The 27927-nt window shown below is 42.9% G+C and overlaps 1 protein-coding gene across 1 annotated transcript; it reads left to right on the forward strand.

Annotated features, from left to right (window-relative positions):
- Window positions 1-8933: 8933 nt before the first annotated feature.
- Window positions 8934-27709, forward strand: tnfrsf19 (tumor necrosis factor receptor superfamily, member 19). Its single transcript, XM_041940737.1, has 10 exons — window positions 8934-9252; window positions 10093-10184; window positions 11038-11151; window positions 16094-16272; window positions 16423-16508; window positions 23588-23752; window positions 25386-25514; window positions 25667-25769; window positions 26603-26895; window positions 27482-27709. The coding sequence occupies exons 2-10, from the start codon at window positions 10119-10121 to the stop codon at window positions 27484-27486; spliced, it is 1140 nt and encodes a 379-aa protein (XP_041796671.1). The 5' UTR covers window positions 8934-9252; window positions 10093-10118; the 3' UTR covers window positions 27487-27709.
- The last annotated feature ends 218 nt before the right edge of the window (window positions 27710-27927 follow it).

The raw sequence follows: 27927 nt of genomic DNA on the forward strand, positions 1-27927 counted from the left end.
ATCATCAGTCTCTCACTCCAGTGACTGTTAAACCTTTTGGGCTGCATTATTGCACATATTAGTGTGACAGGCAGTCTTTTCCTGGTGCACATTTCAGAATCGATGCAGCAGGGATCCAGAGTTTGTACCAGGCCGATTATTGCTGCTCCTGCCGTTTGAGGCCTTTCAAGGTGACACTGTGACCCACTGCACTCAGCAGTCTTCTCTGCACATCATCATGCTGCCTGGTAAACTGAGCTCTGCATGAGCAAAACCCCCAGTCATCATCCTCATCATGGTCACTGCACTGTTCAATAATCAGTTATTCTGTGTCAAATTCTGTACTTGTGTCCCAACATATAAAAGGCGTGTGAGACAGACATTGATACTGGTGGAAGTGTACCCACACAGAACATAGTCAGACTCAGAAACAGCAACATAATTGATTACCTAGATTTATATTTGTCTGATGTCTTGTGCAATTTACATCAATTTGGAGAACAAAGTGCTTTGGTTGTACGTTTTTTTCTCCTAACAAGGATCAAGGAGAACAAGCCTAACTTTCCTTTCAGTGTCTCCTAAAGTGCATACCACTCCTAAGCTAAGTACAGTGTCTGGCACGGTGCCTCCTCCATCAGACTACTGCACATTTTTAACTGCATCGGGCAGAACAGGAATACATCTTATTTTTTCCTTTTATTTAAAACTCCTGTCTGAATTGTACCTGACCTTGTGTGTTTATTTGACATTAGTTTGTGGGTGTGGCTTGCAGCTAATTTCTGCATATGAGATCGGGGGGGCTGCCACGCACTGACCACCACCTGGTGCTTTCCATCAGCTGAGCCCCAAGAAGGGGGATCACTGACACAGCCATCACAAACTACCACACAAGAGCCACACAGTACATTTACTGTATCTGCAGAAAAAGTAACTAATTAATTACATTAACACTTCTGACACACCTGTTTTATGCAAAATATATTTTTTAGGCATGAAAGATAATTAGCAAGCATAAGACATTAATTTATAAAACAGTGCAGCAAGTGAACTACTGCATTTTGTTCAATACACTCTGGCCATGAGGTGCCTTGTCATGTTGCCCACAGTATGAGTCAGATTATTTGACTGCAGCCATCCGAGCTAATAATGTGTTCAGGACCACTGCATTACTCTGTGGGAATCTAACAAAAGCCTGCAGTCAAGATAACAGACGATAAGATAGATAGATAGATAGATAGATAGATAGATAGATAGATAGATAGATAGATAGATAGATAGATGGATAGATAGATAGATAGATAGCTCAAATCAATCATAAGATCAATAACAAAACAAAAAGGATTCAATTAATTGTTCACAGTGACAACAAATTAAACCTCTGAGGGAAACTTGGCTCACAGCATCTGAACAATGAAGGCACTGTAAATGGTTTAGGTCAGTATCACATAATTTGTCCTGCAGCTATGGCACGGGATCATTCAACAAGAGAAAGAAACCACTTGTGTTTCTATATGTCATTGGAAAATGACATATAGACAGAACCACAGAACATGGGTAAAATAATAACATTGTGTTGTGAGTACTACTCCTGGGATTGAGTCTCTGCCTAACTACATACTTCAAAATCTAGATTTCTCTCTTTTGTCTTTGGTTTGGACAAAAAGTCAATTTCTTCTTTGATTTACCCATCATGCAATCTAATATTTTTGTGACTGGAAAGCCTTACAGTACATAAGGAAACAATGAACAAGCAACCCAGAAATTAGACACATTAAAAGCATTAGTCTCAGACATATGCAGTGTATGAACACGATGAACAGGCATCTTTCCTAATTATCAACTACTAAAAAAAAAGTCTAAATAAAAATAAACAACTTACCACTCTTCCATTGTGAGTCAGCCGTTGCTCTTTGACAGGCAGGTTTGTCTCTTCGTAGAGCAGCTGTTTGACATCTTGAACAGATGTGAAAGGAGAGACCTGGTAGGACCTCAGGCCAATGTACTCATGACGAACCGTCACCCATGGCAACCTGAAAAATACAGAGAGAAATTTTGTTTGAGGTTTGAATAAAATCTTTGAGTACACACTGAAACTAGTGTGGGGTGTGGGTAGAGCTTTTTTAATAGTAACACAATCATTATGGGATTTTTTCCTTTATTTGACAGTGACAGTAAAGACACAGACAGCAGACACAGGGACAAAAGGGGGTGTGAAATACAATGAAGTTCCCCATTCAGAAACATCAGATGTTACACTTATATGGTACGCTATGTGTCTTAATCACGGGGATCAGAGGATGGCCTAGAGATTGAATGCTTTTGCTCATATAATGTTTAAAATTCCTCTAATGGAGTCATCTGTGCACGCACAGTATTAAGTAAAGGCTTTTTTAAAAAACTGATGTAAAATGTACACATGCATTGACGAGACTACATAGTCACTGCAGAGAAAAGGAGGTGTCAAATTTGATCTTGACTGCAGAGGACATTTGAGTCTTGCTTACTGCTATTATTGATCAAAGTTTAGGTTAGGAAGAAACATGAGAATGGACACCTCTCCAGGTCCATCTGCTAGTGGTCCATTAGTGCATTAGTAGATTTTGAGATCAGTATACCTTCATATTCAGCCTGCAGGCTTACTGCACTGCAGCGTAATATGTGTTCTGTGAAAAGCAAAACACTTAAAAATGTTGATTGAAGCCATCCTCAAGAGAATTGTGCCATTTCCCATCTGAAGGCCTTCAACCTCTGTTGTTTTGTCAACTCTGCCTCCATGACCATGACATTGGCTACCACCCACTCTAAAAAGGACCGTGCTGCTATTTCAGGGAACAGCATGGCTGTTTTACTTATGTAAGGCAAACATTAGTTAGCCTGTCAACATGTTAACAGCAATAATGCAAAATATTCTTGCTTATTCAGCAGCAGGCCACTGGACCCACGCAGCCAAGTCCACAGTGGAGCTCACTGGAGCTGGGGTGGGTGTGGCAGCATGCAAGGGGGAGCTGAAAGGCTCCTCAGCCCATAATAACCGGTACTGGACCAGTATTTACAGTATGAGGACAGATACAGAGTAACACATTACAGAAGTCAGTGAGCCTGGAAAAGTGTTATCCCTTTGTCAGACGGTTCAGTTGTGAACAAGCCGAACATACCAGCCACTGAAGCACAACTGCTAACATTCAATATGCAGTGTTACCAAGAGTATTTCACAGCAGGCATTAAACTTACCACGGGTCTGGACAGTTGGCCATCTCGTTGCTGTTATGTGTCCCAGCACATACACAGTCATTGGACTATCTTCTGCACCGAGCGCAGGAATACTCCACCCGGGAGACGGCTGTCGCAAAAACAAGCGAACCGTTATTTTCCTCCAAAACACCTGCCTGCTCTGCATAACTGTGCGATAAATACACACCAAGCTTCCTTTGGTGATGTGTATAAGGCGAGAAGACACATACAATCAATATGTTGTTGTGACTGTGGCTAAGAGGCTTTCTTTTAACCGCGTATAGCCGGCGCCGGGTGGCTTGTTTAGCCTCTTTAGGATGGTTATCCCAGCAAAGCCCACTCACTTGAATGTGTCCAGCGCGCGCCGCTAACGGTCCTCTGATGCATTTCACTGCAGTCTGTGTTCCTGGAAACAATGACAGCAACAATAGCAAGTGACACGGTTATTTGCCTCCATCAACATATTGACTCCTTCAAAGGCGATGTTCTATTAATAATGAATTACACTGCGCGTGAGAGCAAAAACTCCGGAGACGGAGCGAGAGGCTTCACTCCCTCTTACTTCCGTGTCAGGCGGACACAGCGGTCTCAACTACCTCTCCTGCCTTTTTGGGAGTCGGCATAGCTGTGTCACCGAAACCATTCAATAAATATTTTCTTCAAGGGGTTTATTTTTCGTTTTTCGTAATCCTCTGCGAATTTTGTAATCCTAAAACAGACTGGTGAGAAGCAGTATTTTAGTTTTGCGCATGCGCAGCAACTAACGTCTATTTAATTCAGAACATTCTTGTAGGTTAAGTATTAATTGTTGTTTACTTTAGCTGGCTATTTATATGTTTTAAATAATAATAATAAATGTGCACACTAACGTACACAATGTGTGAGTTTAGCGCAGTTAAAGCCTCAGAAATGAAGTACCAAAGAGCTTCACTCTGTTCTGGTCTACTGTGCTAGCCCAGTGTTCCGGAAGTAAAGCTATTGATATTACATTGCATTGATAAATGAGTGACTGGCAATTGGAGTACTTCCAAGGCTCGGGTGGGCTTGAAACCATCCGTTCAAACAATGAGCATCTGTGCTGCAAAGGGTCGGGTCGATTGATAGAATTTAAAGATGCATTAATTGATTTTTTTTTCTACTTCAGGGTGGGACACTTCAATCTGAAAAATGCTGTGGAATATATAACTGCTAACAGAAGTTGGTATGGCTAACATGTTAGCCAACAGTTGCCTATTTACACATCCAGCAGACAACAATTACAGCAGCGGGCAATATTAGCATTCGTCTAACTAGCTGCTTATTCCATATTTACTATCCTTTCAGATCCGTTCTCCGCCAACGCTTGAGGGAAATATGCAGCTTAATAACATTATCTTGATACATTTATAAATTACTCTGATTGGCCTCCTGTTTGGTGCTCTGGCAGGTCATTTCATTTTTAGGAGGCACAATTTTATGCATCTGACATCAAGGCGATTACAAAATGGAAATAGTAATGTAAATAGGATGAAAATTGACTGAGAGAAGGAATATAACAGGTAGACACATAATAATAATCTTTAAAAATTAAAATCTAAGAGGACTTTAAAAGTTTATAGTTCAATTCCACTTTGAATATATCAGTTATTAATTCTTAGTATGAAAACAATTATTCCTATCAATTCCTCAATAAAATTCTTAAAATTGTTTCTTACTTTGTTTTTTGCTTCACTTAAATTAAAGTTAATCTAACTGGTCAGACTACTTTTATTTATTTCAATTAATTACAGTGAAACTTAGTGGCACACTTCAGGCTCATAGCCTACTGTCTTATTCATACTGGTCACGATGCCCAATTTTATTTTACTGAACATTGTAATTGGGCCTAACAACAACCTCATAGGGCCTATGCTGTTAGTGGTGTGATCGTAGTGACTTCTAGCCACATTCCCACTAGTGACTGCATGCAGCTGCATTACTTTGATTAGCCTGAGAGGCTTATTCCGCTGAATTCTGGGAGTTGCAGTCCAGACACCAAAGGGCTCAGACGCCAGCACACTGCAGTCGAAGATGCGCACATCAACTTTGTAGACGAGAATCAGTGGCTGAGGATCGTGCTTGTCCCCCTAAATCTGATCAGCCACATTTTCAAGGCCCGGGATCAATACGACACTCGTATTAAATCGAATAAGATTTCCTTTTGGGTTGATCCGGATGCTGAATATCCAGAAGCTGTTCTGACAGTAATATCTGATGCACATACGATGTAAACTCTCTCTAACACATCTTCAGTGTGGTGCAATGCTTTTTGACAAAACCAGCAGAATTACGTAGATAAGTGACATCATCAGAGTCAAGGACTCCCAGCATCTTAAATATGAACTGCTCTCAGTGGTATTTTCTTGGGTTTCCCGAAAACACGTACTCAATCTAGTGAACAGTGCCCTTTGCAGAAACAACTCTATAGCAATACAGCGCAGTACAATAGGACTCAATTAACATATGCAAAAATACGTCAGACTTACCAGAGTTGTACGACTTCAGGCGCCCACGGCTATATTAGTGTCTTTCCCTTAAGAATCGTTTATATTATGTAAAGAACTGGTGTATAGAAAAATGCATTGTTTTGTCGTCATAAAATATCCTTATAGCTATTTCCCGGTGCCCTTTCGCCCCGGTAGCCTACATTTTAATGCCGCATTGGAGAGAGAGAGGGGGGTACTCACGTTAGGAAAGCAGCAGCATCAGTGCAGCACCTCTGTCCTGTCCTCTGCACCACAGCGGAGGGATCAACTTCCTTTAAATCACTGCACAAAAACAATGATTTGAACTCTTAAGGGATGGTTGTTTGAATGGGATGACCTCAAAATGAAATGTCTCGTAGTCGTGAGCACCCCTGGACAGCTACTGCAGGTTTTAACGCACTGGTCTCTTAAAGCGACAGCTTCTGTATACAGCTCCAGTGGGACACAACACACCAGCAAATATGGGATGGGCGAATAGAATAGAACTGAATAGAATAGACTAGAATAAGAGTCTACTTGCCAAGGAACATTATGTGTGAAGAATGCAAAAGTATGTAAGTACATTAGTATAAAGCAGACTCATAGACTGCACAGTCCATGAATATATTAGAATCATCAATTTTTCTAGAATAGAATAAGGGTCTACTTGCCATGGAACATTATGTGTGAAGTATGCAAAAATATGACATAATATCTAATAGAATACATACAATAGTAGAAGTAGAAGTAGAATAATAGAAGAGTAGAATCATAGACTATGCAGTGAATGAATAGAATAGAATAAAATAGAAATGTATCACAGACTGTACAGTCCATGAACAAAATAAATCATTGTAATGAATAGAATAGAATCATAGAATTTACAGTCTATAGAACATAGACTATCTAGAGAATAGAATAGAATAGAATAGGAGAAAGATGCCACAAACATTATGTATGAAGTATAATACTTAACAGAATAGATACATTAGTATAGAGCAGAATCATAGACTGTACAGTCCATGAATAAACTAGAATCATCAACTGCATATATGAATAGAATAGAACAGAATAAAACAGAATAGACTAAGAATCTACTTGTGCAAGAAATACGATATAAAGAATTGAGAGCAAATAGTGGGAAATAATGTCCATACACCTCTTAATGACAGAACTGCTTAATAGATGCTTCATAGCAGATGAGAGTACATAGACACAACACCAAGTGTTCAGCAGCAATAAAGACGGACTCATAAACCATGACGCCAGCCTCCCAGTAGATGGGGACAACAGCAAAGCTTGAATCTCCTGCTGTATGAGGGAGAGGCCTTGACTGTAATACCACACTCTCACAGCTAGATGACTGGTGTCACATGGTGCAGGTCTCTAATCTACAGATTTGACCTCAACACAGTGGAAATGAATATCTATATGTATATTATAAACATTAAAAGGAGATGTAAGAATATTTTATTGTCACTTCTACAATGTGGAACTAATGTTCTACGATTTCATTAAAAAACAGAAATATGATTCAAGTATTATGACACATACTTATGGCTATAAATGGTAATAATTACCATAATTACCAAACAGGTTTCTTGCAGGCTGAATTATACAGGAAGCAATTTGAATATTAATGTTCCAAAACAGGCAAGCAAGTAACAGCTAATTGCATTTGCAAAGTAGAGGCTGATTTCTTGGAATTGATATGCAACATGTCCGGACATGTACAGTAATTGGCCACTTTTGCTGCAGTGCTGAACTTTTGTCCTCAGTGTCTTTGCCTTGCTTCACACAAACACCAGTGAGCACACAGCACATTTTTTTTGCCAGAGGTGGCTATGATCATGTACATTTTGTGTCAACATGGCCGTTGTCAAATCAGTTGATGCTCTTGTTGCAACAATCTTCACAAACTTAATTGTGCTCTCAAGACACCTGTTAGGAAAATGAAGACAATATTAGGATTTGTGAGAAAATAAAAATGTTTGTTGAGAAATTTTAGGTGTGTTAACACAGTCCATATCCATGTGTATGTGATAACTGTGTTTTCTTACACATCTAGATTTAAAGGAACCAAGACTAATTAGCAAGACGTTTATCTTTACTGGATTCTTCGCTGTTAATAGCACTCTTAAAGTGGGTTATTTTACTCACTGGGATTTAATTAGTTTCCAATGCTGTGTCAATTTTTGAGATACATAATTTTATAAATGGCCCAGCTTTGGAAAGAGGAGAAATATATCAAATCCTAAAACATACACTGAATGATTTGTATCCATGAATGGAGCATTTGTTCATGGGTACAAATCATTCAGTGTATGTATTTGTATTCATGAATGAGACATTTATTTTCCAGTGTACCCCCAAATTTGCAGACAAAATCAGCAACTTGACATTGAACTGTGCTCTTCACCAGCAGACGGGTTGACAAGACAGCTGAAATTCAGCCAATCCTGGAGCAGCACACTGACATCATGACATCTGCAGTTCATACAGATGAAAGCTTCCATAATTAACTTAATGTCGACAACCTCTGAATAAATGCAGCTTAGACTACAAACCAGCATTACGTCAGTGGTGAAGAAATAAATGTTTTACTTCAGTAAAAGTATCAAGACCACAGTAGAAATACTCTGTTTAAAGTTAAATATTTGTGAAACTACTTGAGTATTATCAGAATGTACTTAATGTCTCATTTCAGAATAATGTTTTATTATATTACTGTCTTATAATTAATGATACATTGATGGTGGAGTTGCAGTCTGAAGTAGCAGAAAATAGAACTGTCCAGGTAAAGTGCAAGCACATCAAAATTGTACTCAAGTACAGTCCTTTACTAAAAATCCATAGCTACTTTTTACCATTGTATTAGATGTCATAATGAGTCATGCTTCAGAAACAAAGTATGCTGCTCGTACACCTGTGGCCTGTACGGTTTCTTATTGGGTCAACCTCCAGTCAATAAGGTAGATAAAAACTTGTACGTGGGGACCGTAGGGACACTGTGAACGACCATTAGAGGTCCACGGACCACTGTTTGGGAACCACTCTCAAACTCCAGAACGCAAACTGCCATGAAGCAGCAAATAAACAGTACACACACACACACACACACACACACACACACACACACACACACACAGCGGAGTGGCTCTGGTCCTCCTCTTGTGTTTCAACATTACTTGGTTTTGTTTTGTTTCCCCCCCCCAGCTGAATGGAAACGCTCGCATTGATCACAGCGTGCACACTGAGCTCAGTCAGCGCTGTGGGACTGGCTCTCTGTGGGACCGGGTCTTTGATGTCGAGCACACTGATCACAGATCAGATACACGCGCTTCAGATCCATAAAGCCACCCCCCTCTCTCCCTCTCTCTCCGCCTTTGATCTGGGCGCTGGGCTCGTCCTCGATCCGCCGCGGCTCCTCTGTGCTGAGCTGGGGGCTGGCAGACATGGTGAGCAGACCGGTGCGGGAAGCACACCACCACACCTCTCACCGGTCTGCTTTCGACTTTTAACGAGCGCTACTTTGATCATCACGCTCCTTTTTTAGCAGGTAAGAAGAGCTTTGTTTAATCACTTCTGGACACTCGCAGTTAATGCGTCCGCGACGTACGATATGGAACAAGCCTTTGGTTAATTTCAGGGCGCGAGACAACAGCAAACCTCTAGTTATTAAATGCAACCTATTGTTTAAGAGTGATTTAATGTTATTATTGCGCCACTGTAAAATAAACTGCCGCCTAAAAGTCAGGAGTTAGTAGACTGCACTTCACAGACGGATCTGTAGTGATCTTTGGCTGATGTTGGTCACATGGTGACAATATTATGTGTTTCTGAGACATTTTGATGTAATGGTCCTATGAGGACTGTGAAGTGTTCCTCGTGTGAAGCTATGGAAGCTGTCAGCCCCTGATGACTTTAATCAAACAGCATCAATGAATTGATGCAGTTTGCACGTGCGTCAGGTTAGTTTTTAAATTGGTGCTTACCAGCCTGCAGTGTGCCTGCTTTATTATACATTATATACGTACTTAATCCCTTATAATGCTTTTTAAAACTTTTATTACTGCCTTACCTCTGTAGCTTAGAGGATGAAAATTCCAGCTTATTCCACACTGTATGATTGTACCACATATTTTTTCTGTGTGCTTGTTATAATTCATCGAGGGAGCTGTATTGATGTTTACAATGATCAGAAAACCCATCACTTAGTGTTTAATGACAACTGAACTTGTCCCTATTGCTAGTAATCAAAGTCATTTTTTATTGTTTTAGAATGTGACCCAGCCAAACATGTTTTTCTTCTTGATAAGTTATTAATTGTGTCTGACAGAGACAAACATTTTAATACCACTGTGAACCTCAGTCTTCTATTGTTGCGACCTTTTTCCAGCTGCAGGCAACAAGGGGCTCATCAAAATGGTGTGGATGTTTCAGCACACCTTCTCACTTCTACTAGCAGCACATGTCATATATTCAACTCTGGTGAGTGAGCGTTTCATCGACCTTTTTGTTTTGAGCACAAGCGAGAGAATGTAGTGTTTCTGATTTGCGGCCAACCTGTTATTAACCCTAAATCTGTTGTTATTGTGCATGTGGCTTCCCTGTTAAAGTCTTGTAAACATTTCTGGAAGATACACTGCAAACACACGGTGGACGAGTACATATTCTCCTCCATTTGATTTTATTCTGTTCCACTCTTTTATTTGATTGTGAAAGGTCATTCTTGACTAAGGGAGTAGTGGTCTAACAAAATAAAAGTTAACTCGAGGTCCACTCGCTAGCTTTTTCCGAAGCTTTCACCAGCATTTCACACCTTCTCCAACTGGGGAAACCCCAACTTCTGAAGGGAAGATTCTGCATAAGTGAACTGCAGAGGCTGCGGACTCCAAGTTTTTGCACAAACTGCGCACATGAACTTGAACTGCACTGCATGCCAGTGTTAAACAGACAGCTGCTCACACAGTGCGATCTATAAACCCCTTACTGGTAACACTGACAATGCTGAGTATCATTTTACCTTTCTACACTGCACCGTCCCCATTCTATTTGTTATCTAGTCTCTGGTTTTTGGCGAGCCCTGTATTGTTGCTTTTGACTTAGATTCTGCTGCTGCAACTATGCAGTTTTCCCACAGGGCTCATTAAAGTTCATCTTATCTCATCCCAACAGTATCAGACTTGTTTTCAAGAAGAGTCCAAGGCGGGGGCTGATCCCCTTAAACTATTATAAGAGATTATGATGCATAGCTCGGGATTCAGTCTGCTTTCTCTGTTATGGATGAAAGTGGTGATGAAATGCAGGAATCTAACTTTCACCAAATGACTGTCCCTCTCAGATTCCTGTGAGTGCCGAGGAGGAGTCCAGAGAATGCAGAGAACAGGAGTACAAGGACCGGTTTGGGAACTGTAAACCCTGCAAGCAGTGTGATGCAGGACAGGAGCTATCAAAGGTTGGAATAAAACAGTTCTGTATTTCTTCTGTTTTTTTTTATCACCTTACTCAAATTAACTTCAGGTTTAATGGTACTATGTTCACTCGGGAGCATTTTCCACCGAGCCGCTAAAAGGAAAAAGTATCGTCAGTTGTTTATTTAGGAAAAGGAAAGCGTAGTAACACAAGAGATCTGTAACAGGTCAGTTGAATCAACTTCCTTAAAGTGAAAAAAAAACAACGTTGGATTATTCCTGCAGTGAAAAAAAATTCTGACACTGTTGAATTTGTGAAAAGAAAGGACATCACTGTTTAGAAAATTGTGTCTTATCCAGGGAACCAACGTTATTTATTACTTCCTCTTTTTCATGCCGCGAACAGCCAAGCCGTTATTAGCTTTTGTAGAACACCGACCCTTCTTTAATCAGTCACACCCATACTTTTGACCTTCTGCAGCTGAATGGCTTGCATTGTTTTTCCCCATTGCACCCTGTCCAACTTATTGTCTTCACTGTTTGAAGCCAGCCATGCCTAAGCTTGCTGCTCTCTCGACTGGGAATACAGTTTTTTCCACCACCTTAGCCACAGGTTTTTGTGTGCTTTGTACAAACAGGCCTCTGTAGTGTCGGCAAAGGCTTTCCTCTGTGGCAGCAGCTATGCACCTACCTTTGCAAGTGTAAAGGTGACAGATTACACATCAAACATATTAAGATTTTAGTTTTTTTTAAATCAATTCAATAGTAAATAACGGTACACCTCAAAACTTCTGCGTCATATGCAGCTTTGAAAAATATTATTATATAAAATAATTTGAAAATTCTACCGTAGTTTCCCTTGTTTTGATATTAAAAAGGTTAATACAAGACAGTGAAACCCATAATCTCCATCACCAAATTTTAAAATGGACTGGATCTTGTTACTCCCAAAGTGATTGACAGGTCATTCAGTACTTTAACTGTAATACACAGACTAACAAATAATCATCCAATTATATGATTGGCTTAATATTAGAAACAGTTCTCAGTATTGATTCAACTTGAGAGTTAGCTGAATCAAAATATTCAACAAAAACTGAACGTGAATGTAGGATTTATCGTAGGGCTGTGGTATTAGACTAGCTAGGCGTAATTAATAAACTGGCAGCTAATATAAGCATATAGCTTTTATTTATAAAGTCAAAAGATACTGAAGTGCCAAGGAAAATAAGATAGGACTCGAAGCTAAAGGGTTTGAGAGGGTTATTTCTGCCCTCATAAATTAACTTTCAGTTTATTATGTATATTTACACCGTTAACATTAATGGCAGCCTTATTTAAACATGGTTTTGCAAATAAAATGGCTGGTAGTTTGACTATAGGTGGGTTTACACTCCACTACGCCTTGGAGTACTGGTGAAAAAAACACTACCACCCTTGACATCTGTTGCACACATGCATTTAAGGCCAGTTGCCTTTAATCTCAGTGCTCACAGACATGCACTCTGTGGTTGGTAATACGCTTCAGTAGTCCTCGTATTCCTCTGCCAGCTCAACAGGCATGAATGCTGCTAGCCACCCTGGGGTCCTGGTTAATAATTGGCTGCCTCATTCTTTCTCTGAAGGTAGCGGGATGTCAGCTCACAGCGGAGACCTAGGCCTGCACTCAGAGAAAGTTTCCCAGAGGCACAATTTCTGATCTGAACTCCGCGTAACCAAGACAATCTGTCCATACTCTGAAAGGCAGGACTGACTGTTGGGAGGGAAGCAGACTTTTGGAGTCACTCTGTGCAGCTGCCATAGAGATCCCAGAGGAATGTGGCCCAGTTTGCTCTGGAAGTTTGCCTCTGGAAGCTGCTCTTAGGCGGCCTGACAAACATCAATTAGCCCCTTCACACTAACTGTAGCTAAAAGAACCACCCAAACAGAGGGAGCGTCCATTAAAACCAGTTCTTCTTTTTCAGACATATTTCATTCTAGGTTTCATTCATAGTGAGTTAGTCTCTCGTGTTGTGTCAAGCGTGAAGGAGAAGGGGTGAATTGCTTTCCAGTGCATGCTGGAAAACTGCCAGTGGCAAAAAAAAAAGGTAGGCAGGAACACAACTTTGATGTGTCAACATCTTGTAGTATGTAGCAAGAGTATAAGATTTCCTTCAGCCACACTCCCAGGCCAAAGGACTTTTGGATGGTACTGGCTAAAGATGAGAAACAGTGGTGCAAGAAGTGCACAAGCAGCAAAAAAAAGCTTCAAAAAGAGTAATAGAGTAAAACAAAAGGAGTAAGGAGTGTGTTTTGTCCAAGACAGAGCACGGCTTTAATTAACATGCATTGTTTTCAGCGTTGTTCCGTTACCAGGTCATCTGACTGGCCCGCCCCCCATGTGATTCCCTCCTAATCTCAGAAATATCTCTGCGTCTGAACATGCTTCAGGTCCCAGCCAGCTCTCCCCCTCCACACTGCTGTTGTGCTTGGCAGTCTCACCCAAACCAGATCGGGAGATAGTACAGGGAAACGGGATGTTAAGCATCTGCTTTCTTTGGACGGCTTTGACATGAAATCACCTTAACGTACCGTGTGGAAATGGACAAGCAGTACACGAATAATCTAAGATGTCCCTGCAGGGAAACATGAAAATACTGTCCCTCAGCTGCTAGCAGATGTGTGTGATAGGGAGTTAACTTTCCTCCTTTTTTGTGTGTGTGTGCGTTTATGCGTTATTTTGCAAATTATATCCTCGATCTTCTGAACATATGCTATTTTCAGGGAGGGTTAACAGACTGAATGTGTTCTTTTGTCGATATGTGGCTGTTTAATGGTAGTGATGTGTTGGGAAAGCCTTATACATTGTGTGCTCACCCTCTCATTCAATAATAACTTCAACATCACAGGTTAGCACTGAGTATAGCTCTTCTTTCAGCTGCTACACTAGTCTCAGTGAGCGCAGGCTGTCGGCTCTGTTGAGCTTTGTTAGCGGGGATAAAAGAAGAAAGAGATCGCTCCTTGATGATCTGTGCTGCCTGGATCAGAGGGCCAGAAGTTGGCTGCATTCGCCTTTTGTTTCAGCGCTCTGACCTGCTGTGTCAACGTGGCATCAGCCCCCATCCTGCCATGCGGTGCCCCACAGGCAGAGCTTGTGCCAGTGCTGGGCCTAGCGGGGGCGAACGGTCCCGGGGCCCCTATCCTTCATGTGGAAGTGGGTCACAGAACCACTGTGAGGTACCCTGCAGTGGCTGGGCCTACAGCACGTTCTGAAGAACCAGTTTTAGAGTTCAGTGCTGTGGTAGTTTTCCAGCCTCCCCTGGTTCAGTCTGAGCTTATTCCCTTCAGACAGGCAAGATCTTGGCTTGCAAAAGTGGGCGGCCGAGTCTTCTTTATTCCTCTTTCTCCTCTTTATCACTCATCAGCCACCCCCTCTCCGTTTCTCACTCTTTCTCTGTCTCTTCCCTTCCTACGTTCCCCCCACCACCTCCACTGTTCCCTGCCCCGCTGGAGAGCAAGACCTTATATGGAGAGTTCATAACAACAGCTGCAATAGTCCAGCCCTCGCTGGTCCACCGCAGGCCCAGGCCTGGCCCAAGGGTTCAATGTCAGGCTCACATATGTTTGGCTGGAAAGACTGAAATCCTCATCTTCTGTCCCGACTCTGCGGTGCCATCGCACCATCACATCTCTGCCCCTCACCTCCCCTTCTCATTTCTCGCCAGTCTGCTTCCCCAAACCCAACCCCCATATCGGACTCTTGTGCCCACATTCCAGCAGGACTGCATGCCCGGGCAGTGAAACGGGACACGGGCGAGGAGAGAAGAGAGGAGAGACGCCGTGTTTGAAGCTGGCCTTCACTTTAATGATATATGAGCACCCCCTACCACCACCACCACCATCCTGTCGATCCTCCTGGCTTTATTGGACTGAAGTGTGGCAACACTGGACGACAGGAGGGCAGCTGCTATGGAGCTGATAATGAATGATCAACGTATGATGTCAGCCCTGCAGGGTCTTTTCACGCAGTGTGCTGTACAGTAATATCAGCTGTCATGTAAATGTCAGTTTGTCATTGAGGTCACCAGTCTTTCAACATCATTTTTAGGCGTGTGACAGAGAGCCGATAGAGACAAAACAAGACTAACACTGGCAGATGGAAATGAACAGCCAGAGTAATAATTAGAATTAGTAATACATCCGTGGTTAATTTAGTGTTGAGATAGGCTTCCTCACACCATGTTGAATTTTGCCTGTAAACTATATTTCTGTGTTTCCACGCCAGTTGCTGTATAGAACAAGAAAACAATGTTAAATCTGAGATAGAGTTAATCTGCTAACCAAATAAAATACATATTTGATCTTCTGTCTGTATTTTTAGTTGTAGAAAATGGCGTGTAAGTGTCTTATATTTCACATTTTTCCTGAAAATATCTTTCATAATTTAAATTTGGCTTGGTTCAGGTGAACAAATCCTCAAAAGGTGACTCAGCATGAGCTCAGACACACAGTAAGGAAGCTGTGCTTTTTAAATGCACTTTCAATTGTTGAACACAAAAAGTATTCATCTTATTTTCTCCATATACCTCTCCATAATCCTTGCCCCCTTCCTCAAGCGTTTCCTTTGCTTGCTGGCCTCTCAATCAACGGGACACTCACTGAGTCTACTTTGAGAGGCAGGCGCACAAAAACACAGCAATAAACTTGCAATAATACAACAGTGGGTGTCCCCCAGGCCCTTTATTATTCAAATGCCTGGCCTTTCTGGGTCTTGCAGCGGAAGGCTGCTCATTCATACTGAGAGAGTCAGGGAGATTATTGCCAGTGTAAGATGGACTCTCAAAAGAGGCAAGCCATTGTTCTCCTCTGATCCCGCGAGCCAAGATCATTCTTTAATTCCAGACCCCCGGTAGTCCACATTCAAGCCCCCTTTTCACCAGCTGCACATCTCCCCAAACCGCCGACCCCACCTCTTACCCGGTGTATTTCTCCCGTTAATCCCCCCAGGAATGTGGCTTTGGTTATGGAGAGGATGCCCGGTGCGTGCCCTGCCGGAGCAGTCGCTTCAAAGAGGACCGGAGCCTGCAGAAGTGCAAGCCCTGCCTGGACTGTGGACTCATCAACCGCTTCCAGAAGGGCAACTGTTCCACCACGAGCAACGCCGTGTGTGGCGACTGTCTGCCGGGGTGAGAGGACACACATAGTTCCACCAGTCAGAAACACGTTACAACACACCAGTCTCATTAATATGTAGCACTATGAACCGCGCATGTTTGCTGCTCCTGTGTTCACTACAGCTTTGAAGGTTAAAACATGTAATTTTGTGTCTTCAACAGATATTACAGGAAGACAAAATTAAGTGGCTTCCAAGACATGGAGTGCATACCCTGTGGAGACCCTCCACCTCCTTATGAGCCTCACTGTAAGCACCTTTCCTTTCTACATCTTCTAACAGTTGGCCTAACATCAGTGGGGCATTTTGTTAAATGCTCCCATGAATGCAGGCTATTCATCCCAGCCCACAATAGGTGATGTTTTAAGATGAAACAGCAGGGATACAATAGTCTGAAAGCAAACATCACCAGCTACAGCACACCATTGAACTTCTAGCCAAATCCTGCTCGAACCAAAACTCAGGCTGCAGTGCCACAACAAAGCCTGTACACACACAACGTGCCGGCACAAGGTCCTCGGAGTAACCAGAACCACAGCCTTTAAAGGGTGGAGCGAGCCATAGTTCATTCACTAAGTCTCGCTGAGCCGAGCGGCTGTGCTATATGTGCAAATAAATGCTTGGATTTACAAGCTGAGCAGTTGAAAAGCTGAAATGGATACCACTAACATAATGCTGGATTTGCCAACACTGGATTATATTAGCTCAGAACATGTCACTCATTTTTAGCACTCAGTTTGGATTAAACGAGCAAACTTCCTTGAACAAAACCTCCATTGACGTTTGGAGACAAAAACGTTCGTCCGTAGCATTTAAAAAAAAAAACGGCCGCGCTCTTGTGCACCGGGGTAAACACGACAGGGAGTGCGCTCAAGTAGCACAATTTATTACCTTTTGTAGCGATCCATCATGCAAAAAGCAGACAGGAGGTGTGTTACAGTATGTTCACAAAGCAGGGCTCATGTTCCAGTAGGCTACAGATCCAATTAACTTCTGTCTTCCGGCCATTATAAGTAGTTAAGTACAACCTCATGATTTCAGGTTTCCACATAAAACCAACAGGCGAGTGAACTTATACCTTTGGTAATTGAGTGTGACTTCCTGATGGCAGAGGAGACTGCAGCTGTTTTTGGAGGAGGCTTTTGGCAGCGTTAGCATCAGCACAGTCCCAGCCAGGGTTAGCAACCCTGTGTTAAATAAATGGAGACAGCTCTGGGATAACTAAAAAAAAAAAAAAAAACATGTTTGTTCTATGCTCAGAGGCCCCGAATGTAAAGAGTCATGAATTCATCAGACCATCCGCTGTTTGAGCTGCTTGATTTAAACTAAATATATCGCTGCAAGCAGCGTTTACTGTTTGTAGGGTGAATGCCGGCCTTGGGACAACTGGCCTCCCTCTGTCTGCTCATTTGTCCATCTGCGCAGCTTCCCGTTTTGATACTGGAGGGGGCCGGCGAAACAAAATGGCCATTGTGTCTGAGAGCATAGCTGCTCGTTGGCTTCCACAGGGACTCTCAGCGGAGCGTTTCCAAATGTTTGAAAGTCTTGCTCCCTCCCTCCAGTGTTATCTTGAGGAGGGTGGTGAAAACTTAAAGGGCAGATCATTCTAATAGGCCACACTGGCCCGGGGCAGTGGTGCAGCTGTGCAGGGGAAGCAGTCTCCGTCTGGGTGGACTGTAAATCTTAAACCGCCCCGCCTTTCTTCGCCCCCCCCCCCCACCCGCTTTGTGGGGCCGAGTAAAAACGAGATTGTGTTTTATGGATTCCTTCAGCCTCTTTAATGTGTTTCATCTGCTGGAGTTTTTCGCTGTCACGGTAGATCTCGCAGAGCTGACTGGACCATGCGAACACACATAGGCACGCACACACACACACACGCATGCATGCACCTACTCACACAAGTAGAGAGGATCCTACCTGCTCTTTTTTAGCTTATCTCTGTATTGTCATTATTACTCATTTATTATACTTATAACAGTGGCGGGGGTTTGCAATGCAGCCATGAAGCATCATTTCTCTTTGACCTTTCCACTAATATTTTAAAGAAATGAGGCAAATAGGTGCCACTTATCATTTTTACATGCTGCTGACCTCCTGATGAGGACGATCCGAAGGAAACATGAGCCAACAAGCCTCTGGTCCCTCCCGATAACCTCAACACTCCATCTTGTAACACGGTATGCTGGCTGACTTCAAAGCGTCATGCAGGCAGTCCTCACTACAGATGGCACAAAATGTACCAGGCTGGCAAAGGTACAGGAAACATTCCTGACTCCAGCTGCCTGCCAGCAATTCAAACCGACCGTCGAACTCCCGTCCACAGTGCCACTCAGCTGTCAGCGGCAGTTTATCCTCACTGGCGTCTTAATCAAGTCATCGTGCAATTATCAAACCGCAACCTCACGGCGTAATGATGTTTGGTGTTGCCACATTACAAGAAGCGATGATTATGAAGTGTTTTAAAACAAACACAACACCTTGGGTGTTACTCTGCTGGATGTCATAAATCATCGCAGCAGACGTATCCAGTTTCAGTTTCAAAGAATGCAAAATGGCAATTCAGTATGTTGCCTCTTATAGCTCAGAGACACCAGGCCACAGGCACCAGAAGTTCAGCATGAGCTCCTGTGGAGGTGTTTTTGTGTAGAATATATTTGCACCTGGAGGAGCTGTTCTAGAGCAGACAGCGTGTAGTGATGGAGTCATTCAGGACATCAGTATCAAGAAGCAGAACTTAACTTTTACACATTACTTTCAAACTACATGCTCATTTCTAACAATAGTGATTCAAATAGTATTTCCCATAATAAATGCTGAGATAAAGAGCGTATTCCTGAAGGGACTCAAAGGCTGACTTATTGCATGCGATCGTCTCGTTACCGTGAGACTTTAAACGGTGCTCAGTCCTCCTGAAGAGCCTCTTAAAAGACTTTGTACAGACGAATGTCAAAGATCCGTCTGAGGTGTAAAGAAGTGCTCCTTTTATTTCAAGTGTGTGGCTTTGCATAAAGTCAACAGGCGGGGAGTCTATGAAAGGCTGCGGTTTATTGGTCGGGTTTGTGTGGAGATAATATCAGCAGGTGAGGTCTCTTCAATGGGCCGGTGTTTATCTGTGTTCGCTGCAGCTGCTGGGCCTCTGATAACAGGCTGCCTTTGTGCTGTGGGCCAGATGATGCTCACCTTGAATGAGTCGAATTTGATCTTGACAGTGCAGACCAAACGTAAACACCACGGTCAATACAGTTCATGTGCATGTGAAGGTTATTATGGTGATCCCTGCTAGGAGAACTCTTGAATACAAATCATGGTGCTATGTCCTTCCGAGAAACCATCCACTGTTTATAGTAATAGATGCATATTTGTATTATAGTTTTAACAGGAATTTAACCCCTTAACGCCGATTGTTGCGAATTCGCATCATACCGCTTTAATCCACATTGCAGCCGAATCACGCATGCATTCGTCTAATGCCAGTTTGTGCATATTCAACACAGACCTAGGAACCTTTATGCAAGCACTGGTTTCTTGTCGGACCGGTCAAAGTAAAAACTACATCTCTTGTGTTGTTGTTAAAATGTAATGGTTGTAAGCCAGTTTTGTGGCTGTTTTGATGAAATAAATGAATTTTGAATGGCTTTTATAATGCACATTTATGAATTTTGAAAAAAAAAAGTATTTTTATTGCATTTTAGTATTAACACCTGTTGTTGCTTATTTGCATCATACCTAAATTTATATCTATTGTGTGTGCTACAGAAAAATTAACAAACTCCTCTTAATTTAGGATCAATTTGAAAGCGAAAACACAAAGAATTAATTTTTAAATATAATTCTAAATAAATTCAGGCGTCAAGGGGTTAATAGTTATTTATTAATGTTCATTTATGCCTGATACTTTGCTGTTCAGGGTGATCAAATAAAAAGTTAACGGCCTAATTGTACGCAGAGCCTTTTCATAGAAATGCTGCTGTATAAATGATTTAGAGCGGTTGTAGTGATTTTAGCTGTCTTGTTGCTGGCAGCTATAACAGTTTTTAAGATCTGGCACTGGAATGTGGCAGTTTATTTTAGTAACAAGTGACATGTTTTTGGCATTATGTGCCTTTCTGTGCCTGTATCAATATGCTCCTTTATCGTGCCCTCTGGGTCAAACTGAGTTTGGAAGCGCTGCTTTGAGATTTTTTGTCCCCCCCCCCCCCCCCAGGAGGAATGTTAAAATACCCTTATCCCCTATCCGACTGAATAAAAAAACTGCCAGAGCTAAAGTAATGTTTACATTGCATAACAAAGAGCTCTTGGATGTGAAAAGGTTCAGACCAGTTCCCTTTATGATTAATGTACTGAAAAGCAAACAGCAGGTTTTGTTTTCTCAAACAAAAACTCATTCATTATATTTGCCACGTTCATCAGCGATGGCTCGCAATTTATTTTCTTCCCACGTGTTGTTGAGTGGTCTCACATACTCTTACTGTTTTCTCTGCAATAACCCACGCCCTCTCTACCATACATGCATTGATCGTATTTGATTACCGATAATGATCACGATTATGTTAAGCCTTATGTACCTAGCCCCAGAGAGAAATGCCAGTCACTCTGAGAGCTCAGGCGTGCTACTGTTTGTTCTCCGACTCCCTGTTAAAGCTACAAACCAGAGAGGTTGTCATGGGAGGACATGCAGCTCGCATGCTGATGCAACGCAGCTCCCCGATCGTTCTGCTATCGCACAGGATGTCTGGAAAGTCACTGTGTCTTTGTATACAATTTGTGCGTGATGAACAGCTGCAGAGGATCACTGATGCGCTGCTGCAGATGTTTAGAACTCAATAACTCCAAGTAAATCCAGAAAGCCGCATGATTTGTTCGTGTCACGGTTGAGTCTCGGGCCGCAGTCAGAAATAGAAGGACTTGGTGCTTATTCGCACAATCCCAGACAAGTGTAGCTGTTTTTGCTGGAAATTTCATGTCACCTATCAGAGACCATCGGGTAATTAGACACACCAGTGATTCTCCCTAACACTGAGTGATGTCTCCTCCACTGGAATGTGAGGGATTCATCTGAATGGTATTTTCCCCCTCAGAGTATGCTTCACTGGGTTATTGGGATTTTATTACAGTGCTAAAGGTTCAGTGTGCGGGATTTAGCTGCATCAATTGGCAATAATGAAAGGCAATATTCATGAGTAAGTTTTCAGCAGCGTGTAATCACCTGGAGAGAGTGATCATGTTTTTGTTACCTCTGGATATCTTCAGAGGTAGCGAGTTTGCCATGTTGCACTGCCGTGTTTCTGCAGTGATCCAGAACGGACAAACCAAACTGGCTCGAGAGAGACCACATTACGTTTTTTCGCGGTTTTAGAGGCCAACATAGGGAAGGGTGAGGCGAGGGATATTCTGTTGGTTCTCAACACTAAATGCTTAAATCTTACACACTGGGCCTTTAAAGGGCCAATATTTATTTATTAACACGTAGCTTAAGATAGTAAGACTACGGAGAAATTAAAATAAGCATTTTGTGTCACCTCATCTTACTTAAAATTTTGGAGATAAATGTAGTTGAACGAAGGCCTTTTTCTTATTGTTCACAAATATTACCAATGGAAAGAAAGCTTAAAGCCCCACTAATCAACATTTTAATACTAACAATGGGTTAAACACCTTTGTGTAATGTAAAAGAAAATAGAAAGAGTATCATCCAATCATCTGCGTTTCCCCTCAGCTCTTTTAGTGCCCTTCAGATAATAGTTTTGGTTTTCCGGCCCACAGCTATAATGTTTTCGTTCAGTCTCACCACTCTCATTGATCGTTTCAAGACGCAGCAGGCAGCTGCAAACAGTCTCACATAAAAAGCAGACAATGCTAGCTGCTAGCTGCTGGTGGACATAGTGGAGCATTTAGCAGCTAAAGACACGTATATTTCCCTCAGGAGTTGGTAGAGACCAAAAATAGAGCTAAAAGAGAGTGAATGTTGGGCTTACATTTATCAGGGGGACACAAACACTGAAACCTGATGCTGCTCCATGTCTGCTATGTGCGTTGTTGTCCACAGGCATAACATTGCTAACATGTTGGCCACAACAATTTTTTAAGGTGTTGTTTATAACCTGTTCCACTGTGTCCAAGTAGCCAAAAAAAACAAAATAAATTCAAGTAATGCAGCTTTAGACAGTGTCAGAAAATGTGAACTCATAATCATCTTGTGTCCATCCCTTTTTAAAAAAAAAAAAAGTGTGAGAGTGATTGAAAGCTGCCGTTGTGTTTTGAATTTCACTGTTCTTTCGTTTACATGTGGATCGGGTATTGTTCCTTTATCTCTGATGAAGGCTTGAAGGGATAATTACACGTAGCCGAAGCCAGATTTTTCAAACGAGAGTGCCAGGACATCTGTCTTACGTCGTGATGTCTAGCGTTAAGACGTATGAAACCCTGATGTTCTGAATTTGTGAGAACTTGCATGACGACGAGCAACATTCTCGAGGCAAGAAGTGTTTATAGGAGAGTGTGTGAAGGGGTCCTGAAGGAGGGGCACGCAGTGACATCACGCTTCCCCTCGGGCAGCAGAACTGTTTAACAGCAGCTTAATCACGAAATCTGTGCATGTGCACACAACTCAACGCCACACACACAACGACACACAGAAGTGTAAAAACAATGGGGTCCTATGTGTTTGGTTGGTCCCGTGTACCCTAGGCTAAAGGAGATAAGGAAGTAAGCATTGAAGCACCTTTCCTTCACATCATTTCACTCAGTTAGGAACCTTCCTAAGACTGTTCAACCGCAACGGTGATGTCTGTCCAATCTGTTTTCTCCCTCCGTCACCCACACACTCATATCCGACCTGGTTCAAAAGCCTGACCTGCATGTCTGCCTCCTGATTTCTGGGCTGCGTGATTAGCATGTGAGGGAGCCTGGGGGCGGATGGGGGGGTGAAACGTCTGTAAATCATCTTCTGTGGAGAAGACAGAGGCAGATAAAGAGAGAATCCACCACAGGCATTTTCTCTTTGAACTTTTCTGCTTATTTCATTAGACTTCAGCAAAGAGATGACTGGCTCAAGGCAAAAAGGGATAATTTGTCTCACATTACCTGATCGGATTGGCTGAGGGGTGTCGGGTAATGTGAAGTAACTGCACATCTGTCTTTTCCGTCTTCTTCACAACCGCTGTTCATGAGAGATACGTTGTAGTGTCTCAAAGCTCCGGTCTAATATGTTAATGCCACTCATTGCATTCATTTTTGGCGGTCATGCGGTCAATCACAGAAACATTCAACATTTCACGTCCCGTTGTTCAGCCGCACTAAACGTTCACGTCCCTCCGCCCTCTTCACAGGCAGCGGGCGTGTGAACCTGGTGCCGCTGCCCGTGGTGGTGACCAGTCCGCGGGACATGGCCCTGGCGGCGGTCATCTGCAGCGCTCTGGCCACTGTGCTGCTGGCCCTGCTGGTCCTCTGCGTCATCTACTGCAAGCGACAGCTGCTGGAGAAGAAGCCCAGCGGTGAGTATCTGCACTCACATGTTCACATTTTCAGCGTGTCTCTGAAATCTGGACGGGTGCGTCCGAATGATGCAGAGAAAGAGGAGCGTGGTAATAAGAGCCGGAGCTTTAGGGGCTTCTTTGAAGCGTTTTACTAATGAGTGGTGCACTGGTGCAGTGTATGCAGTCCAGACCAATGCCGAGGCCTACACTTACATTTTAATACTAGACAGACTTTTCATGCACCGCTGCAACAGCTTTCTATGGAGGCTGTGTGTTTTTCACGAGCTGGGGGTTGCATGTGGTTCTATGCAGCAAGCGGTGAACTTTGAACCCCGCTGCCCAGGTGCAGGCACAGCCAATGAATCTCCAGTACATTTTGTTCTTTCATCAAGATTTCCAAAGTGGAAGAAAGCCTCATGCTTTACCATGTATTCCAAAACACATTCACCAGAATGGCCAAACAAAGAAGATATACATGGTGATCAGTAGTCCCAGTTGCTTGTGTGCTGTCTGTTTTATGTCCTAGTGCACTGCACAATACTGAATACTGTTACAATACTGAACTTTCAATGCATCAGTGTTGTTAAAATGTGCAGGTTTAAATGTGAGTGGCACTTATACATCCCGTAATAAGGTAAAGAAAGACTATATACATTTGGATGGGCATGATTTCACGCTCTTTGTTAGCTACACAGACACAGTGCCAGTTCAGCTGTCAGTTGTGATCTCCAGTGTTAAGCCTTATTAAACCCTGATGTTGCATATTTGTGGGAACTTGTATAATGAGGAGCATTCTGGAGGCCAAAAGCGTTCGAGTATGTGAAACGTCCCGAGGCAAAGAATTAATGACATCACGTTTCCCTGGTAAGCTGGCCTGAAACAAAGAGTGTGGTACAAGTTACCAAGGCGTTACCAGTTCTGTGTTTTTCTCGCTGCCATAGTGTGAAGTGAATGCTTGACTTCAAATATCCTGCCAGTAGTTTCACTCAGTACAAACACGCACCCCACCCTTCACCCAAGCTGCTACAAAACGCTAACACAGTTGTTTTTTGAAATTATACAAAGGAATTTTAATCGGCCTCATGGACCCGAGGGTTGTTAGGCATTTCCCAACACATAAGGGAGCATGTAAGTTCAGTGAGATAGACATCACAACCAGAGCACCTGACAGCAGCAATTACACACACACACAAAATAAAACTAAATCCAGACTGGGCTCTGTTGTTATTCTTGATAGGAAAGAAGCATTTTCTCTATAATATTAACAAGGCATTCTTATATAAAGAGCTTCATAGATGGTAAATACATCTTTTAGTCATGTTTATAGATCAGTTATAAGCCATTAATAGAGCCAAACAATGGGTTGCCAGGTTGTGAAAAATTCTTGGCAGTTGTTTATCCCTTTTGTTTGGTAATAAGAAGATCCTTCCAAGTTTTTTCACAACCTGGCAACCCAAAACCTGTTCTGTTTAATGGCTTCTGGCTGATCTATAAAGCATTAGTGAACAAATTATTAACCATTAATTTATACAGCCTTCTTAAATGACATGTTATTGTTATTGAAGTGGTACTGGTAGAATACCTCTGCTGCACTGGGCCATGGTTGTTGTATGTATATCAGTGTTTGACTGTCTCCAACATGTGTCCTCAGCGGCCTCTCTGAGGTCCCAGGATTGTCCCTACAGTGGAGCAGAGCTGTCCTGCCTGGACCCACGCTGGCTCCACGACTTCCCCCAGAGGCCCTGCTGCCAGTGTCACCTGGGCCCCGGACACACCTGTGGTAGGTCGTGCTTCAGCCTAAACAGATTTTATACAACAGCTGTGTTTTGGCATCAAACATCACGACTGTAAGGAAAGTACTGTATTCTCACTTCAGTGGTGTACCGTACAGTGGCCTCGTCGTGGGTGAATTAGCATTTGTGTGATTTTCAGGTCCAGTCCACCTGATCCCGTCTCTGTGCTGTGATGAGAGCTGCAGTCTGGGCCGCAGCCAGGACAGCAGTCCCTTCCAGTCCCAGATGAGCCTCAGTGACGGGTGAGGACGAACAGGCTCAGAACTGTGACTGAAATGTTTTAATTATTTTTGGTAACAGTTTATACTAAGGTAGCTATGTTCACCATTAACTAGTTGTTCATTGGCATGCATATTAGTAGGATATTGGCTCTTTATTCGTCATTATGAATATTACTTATTAGAATAAGGCATTACTTATTAATGCCTTATTCTGCATGACCATTTTCTCCAACTACTAGGCCGTTAACTAAGAGTTTTCCCTAGTTGTTTTTCCCTTTTAAAGAATAGTGGGTAATCACCAAACTCCATATGTCATGTGCTACATTACTACTGCACATGACACGGTGTTTGGTGAACACCATGACTGCAAACCTTTTGTTCAGCCCAGAGAGGAAATGACTATAAAACTCTACAATGTTTGCGCCACGCTCTGCTGACTGCGCTGAACCTTTACAGCTGGCTAACAGCTAAACCCAACATCAACCACTCAACAAACAGAATAAAATTACAACTATATACACACAACTGCATGCCTTTGCAATGAAGATATGTCACGGCATACACAGGGCTTAACGTACAGAGGATGGTTTAGGAACATACTTGTGTTCTTCAGTGGGAACTTCATATAACGTCATTCTTCATCAGCTAGTGTTTGATACGCCAACAGTAAACCTGGGAACAGCAGGCAGCCAAACACATAACAGTTCTGTTGCTGCACACATAATTTCATGTGGTTAATTAGACTCTTTGAAGCTCTGGCAACAAAGGCACTTCACATAGAAATGAAAAGCCACAGGGTGTGGCTGTGAACAGAGATTCGTGGTGATAACAGCTGTCTTTATTCGGCTCCCCAGAAACACAAACCAGGATGAGGAGGGCACCCCGACGCAGCTGGGAGGACGTCCAGAGTCTGCCTGCAAAGAGGACGGCGGGATGAGAGCGACTTCAGAGCCTGCAGAGGGTCTGGCGCCGCCTCATTGCAACGCTGAGCCTGCAGGGAGACCGGAGGTAGACGAAGAGGAGGAGGATGACGAGGAGGAAGAAGGGTGCAGGTCAAGGCAGAATTCACCTGAGAGAGCCGGGCAGAGCTACAGTGACACTGTGACAGATGCACTTATTCCCAAACAGCACTCCTCCAGTCAGGAAGGTGAGCCTACTTATTGCCCTTATTGCCAAACTCCAGAAACCTATAGAAACAAAACTGCACACAAATTTCCACCAAACTCCCCGACAGCTTGCTTAGCACTTCCCTGGATATGCATCAGTTTTCCCCATGCATGTTTCGAAAGTTGTGTGAGGACACTCCCCTGGGATTTAAGATGAGTTGCCTCAAAGCAAACTGCTAAACGCTCTGCTGATTCCTTGGAGTGTCAAGCAAAGAAGGAAGTATGAGAGAGCAAACTGCAAAGAATGAACAGAAATGGCCTCTCCCACTGCAGAAAACACATATGAAATTTCAAATTTCATAATTTTTTACTGATTCCCACAGACTAAATCACGGAGCATTTAAACTGCTGCATGTAGATTTCCTGCAACCATTGTTTCATAACACTTTCGGCTCCTCTTGGGACATTGCTGTGCGTGTGTGTCCATGAAGAGCAGCTGGTAAAAGAAGCCAGGAGCTCTTTGATGTAGACAAGACTATCCTGTTTTATGTCGGCCCCTGGCTGGCTCCGGGTAGATCCGTTACTAATCACTGCGTGTCTGTGTTCCTCTTCCTGCTCTCTTTCCAGGATGACATGGATTTCTTTGGCTCGTGTTCCAACCTTGAACCACCCCGAACTCAACAACAGCCACGGCCAGATCCCCTATCAGATTACTCTCGAGCCCCCCCCCCCAAACACACACACACAGATGAGCAGCAGCCACTCTCAAGTGTGCTCGCGCCGCCTCTTTGAAATGCCTGCCGCTGACCTCAGAGCCCCTCGTCAAAGGGTCCAAACAGAATATGTACATACATGCAGACAAAAGCACTGCTGAGGAAAAGCAAAGCATGAGGGCAAAGGCGTGCACACACACACGCACACACACACACACACACACACACACACTATGTGAACTTGCTGGCCCAGAAGGTGAAACCGAATGAAGTTCGAAGGTGGAGGAGTATTGACTTGAAGTGAATCAAACTGAGCCTCTGCTCTGCCTGGAGAACGTCTCCCATCTTCACATGTAGGAG

Source organism: Chelmon rostratus, chromosome 7 (assembly GCF_017976325.1).
Source record: "Chelmon rostratus isolate fCheRos1 chromosome 7, fCheRos1.pri, whole genome shotgun sequence".
In the NCBI taxonomy this organism is placed as follows: Eukaryota; Metazoa; Chordata; class Actinopteri; order Chaetodontiformes; family Chaetodontidae; genus Chelmon; species Chelmon rostratus.

What these genes read in the sequence shown, in the direction of transcription:
- tnfrsf19 (XM_041940737.1), top strand. Translation starts at nt 10,119, where the DNA reads ATGGTGTGGATGTTTCAGCACACCTTCTCACTTCTACTAGCAGCACAT. An exon ending in GCTGGAGAAGAAGCCCAGCG is followed by an intron (nt 23,753 to 25,385) that starts GTGAGTATCTGC and finishes ATGTGTCCTCAG; the next exon opens with CGGCCTCTCTGAGGTCCCAG. An exon ending in CAGATGAGCCTCAGTGACGG is followed by an intron (nt 25,770 to 26,602) that starts GTGAGGACGAAC and finishes TCGGCTCCCCAG; the next exon opens with AAACACAAACCAGGATGAGG.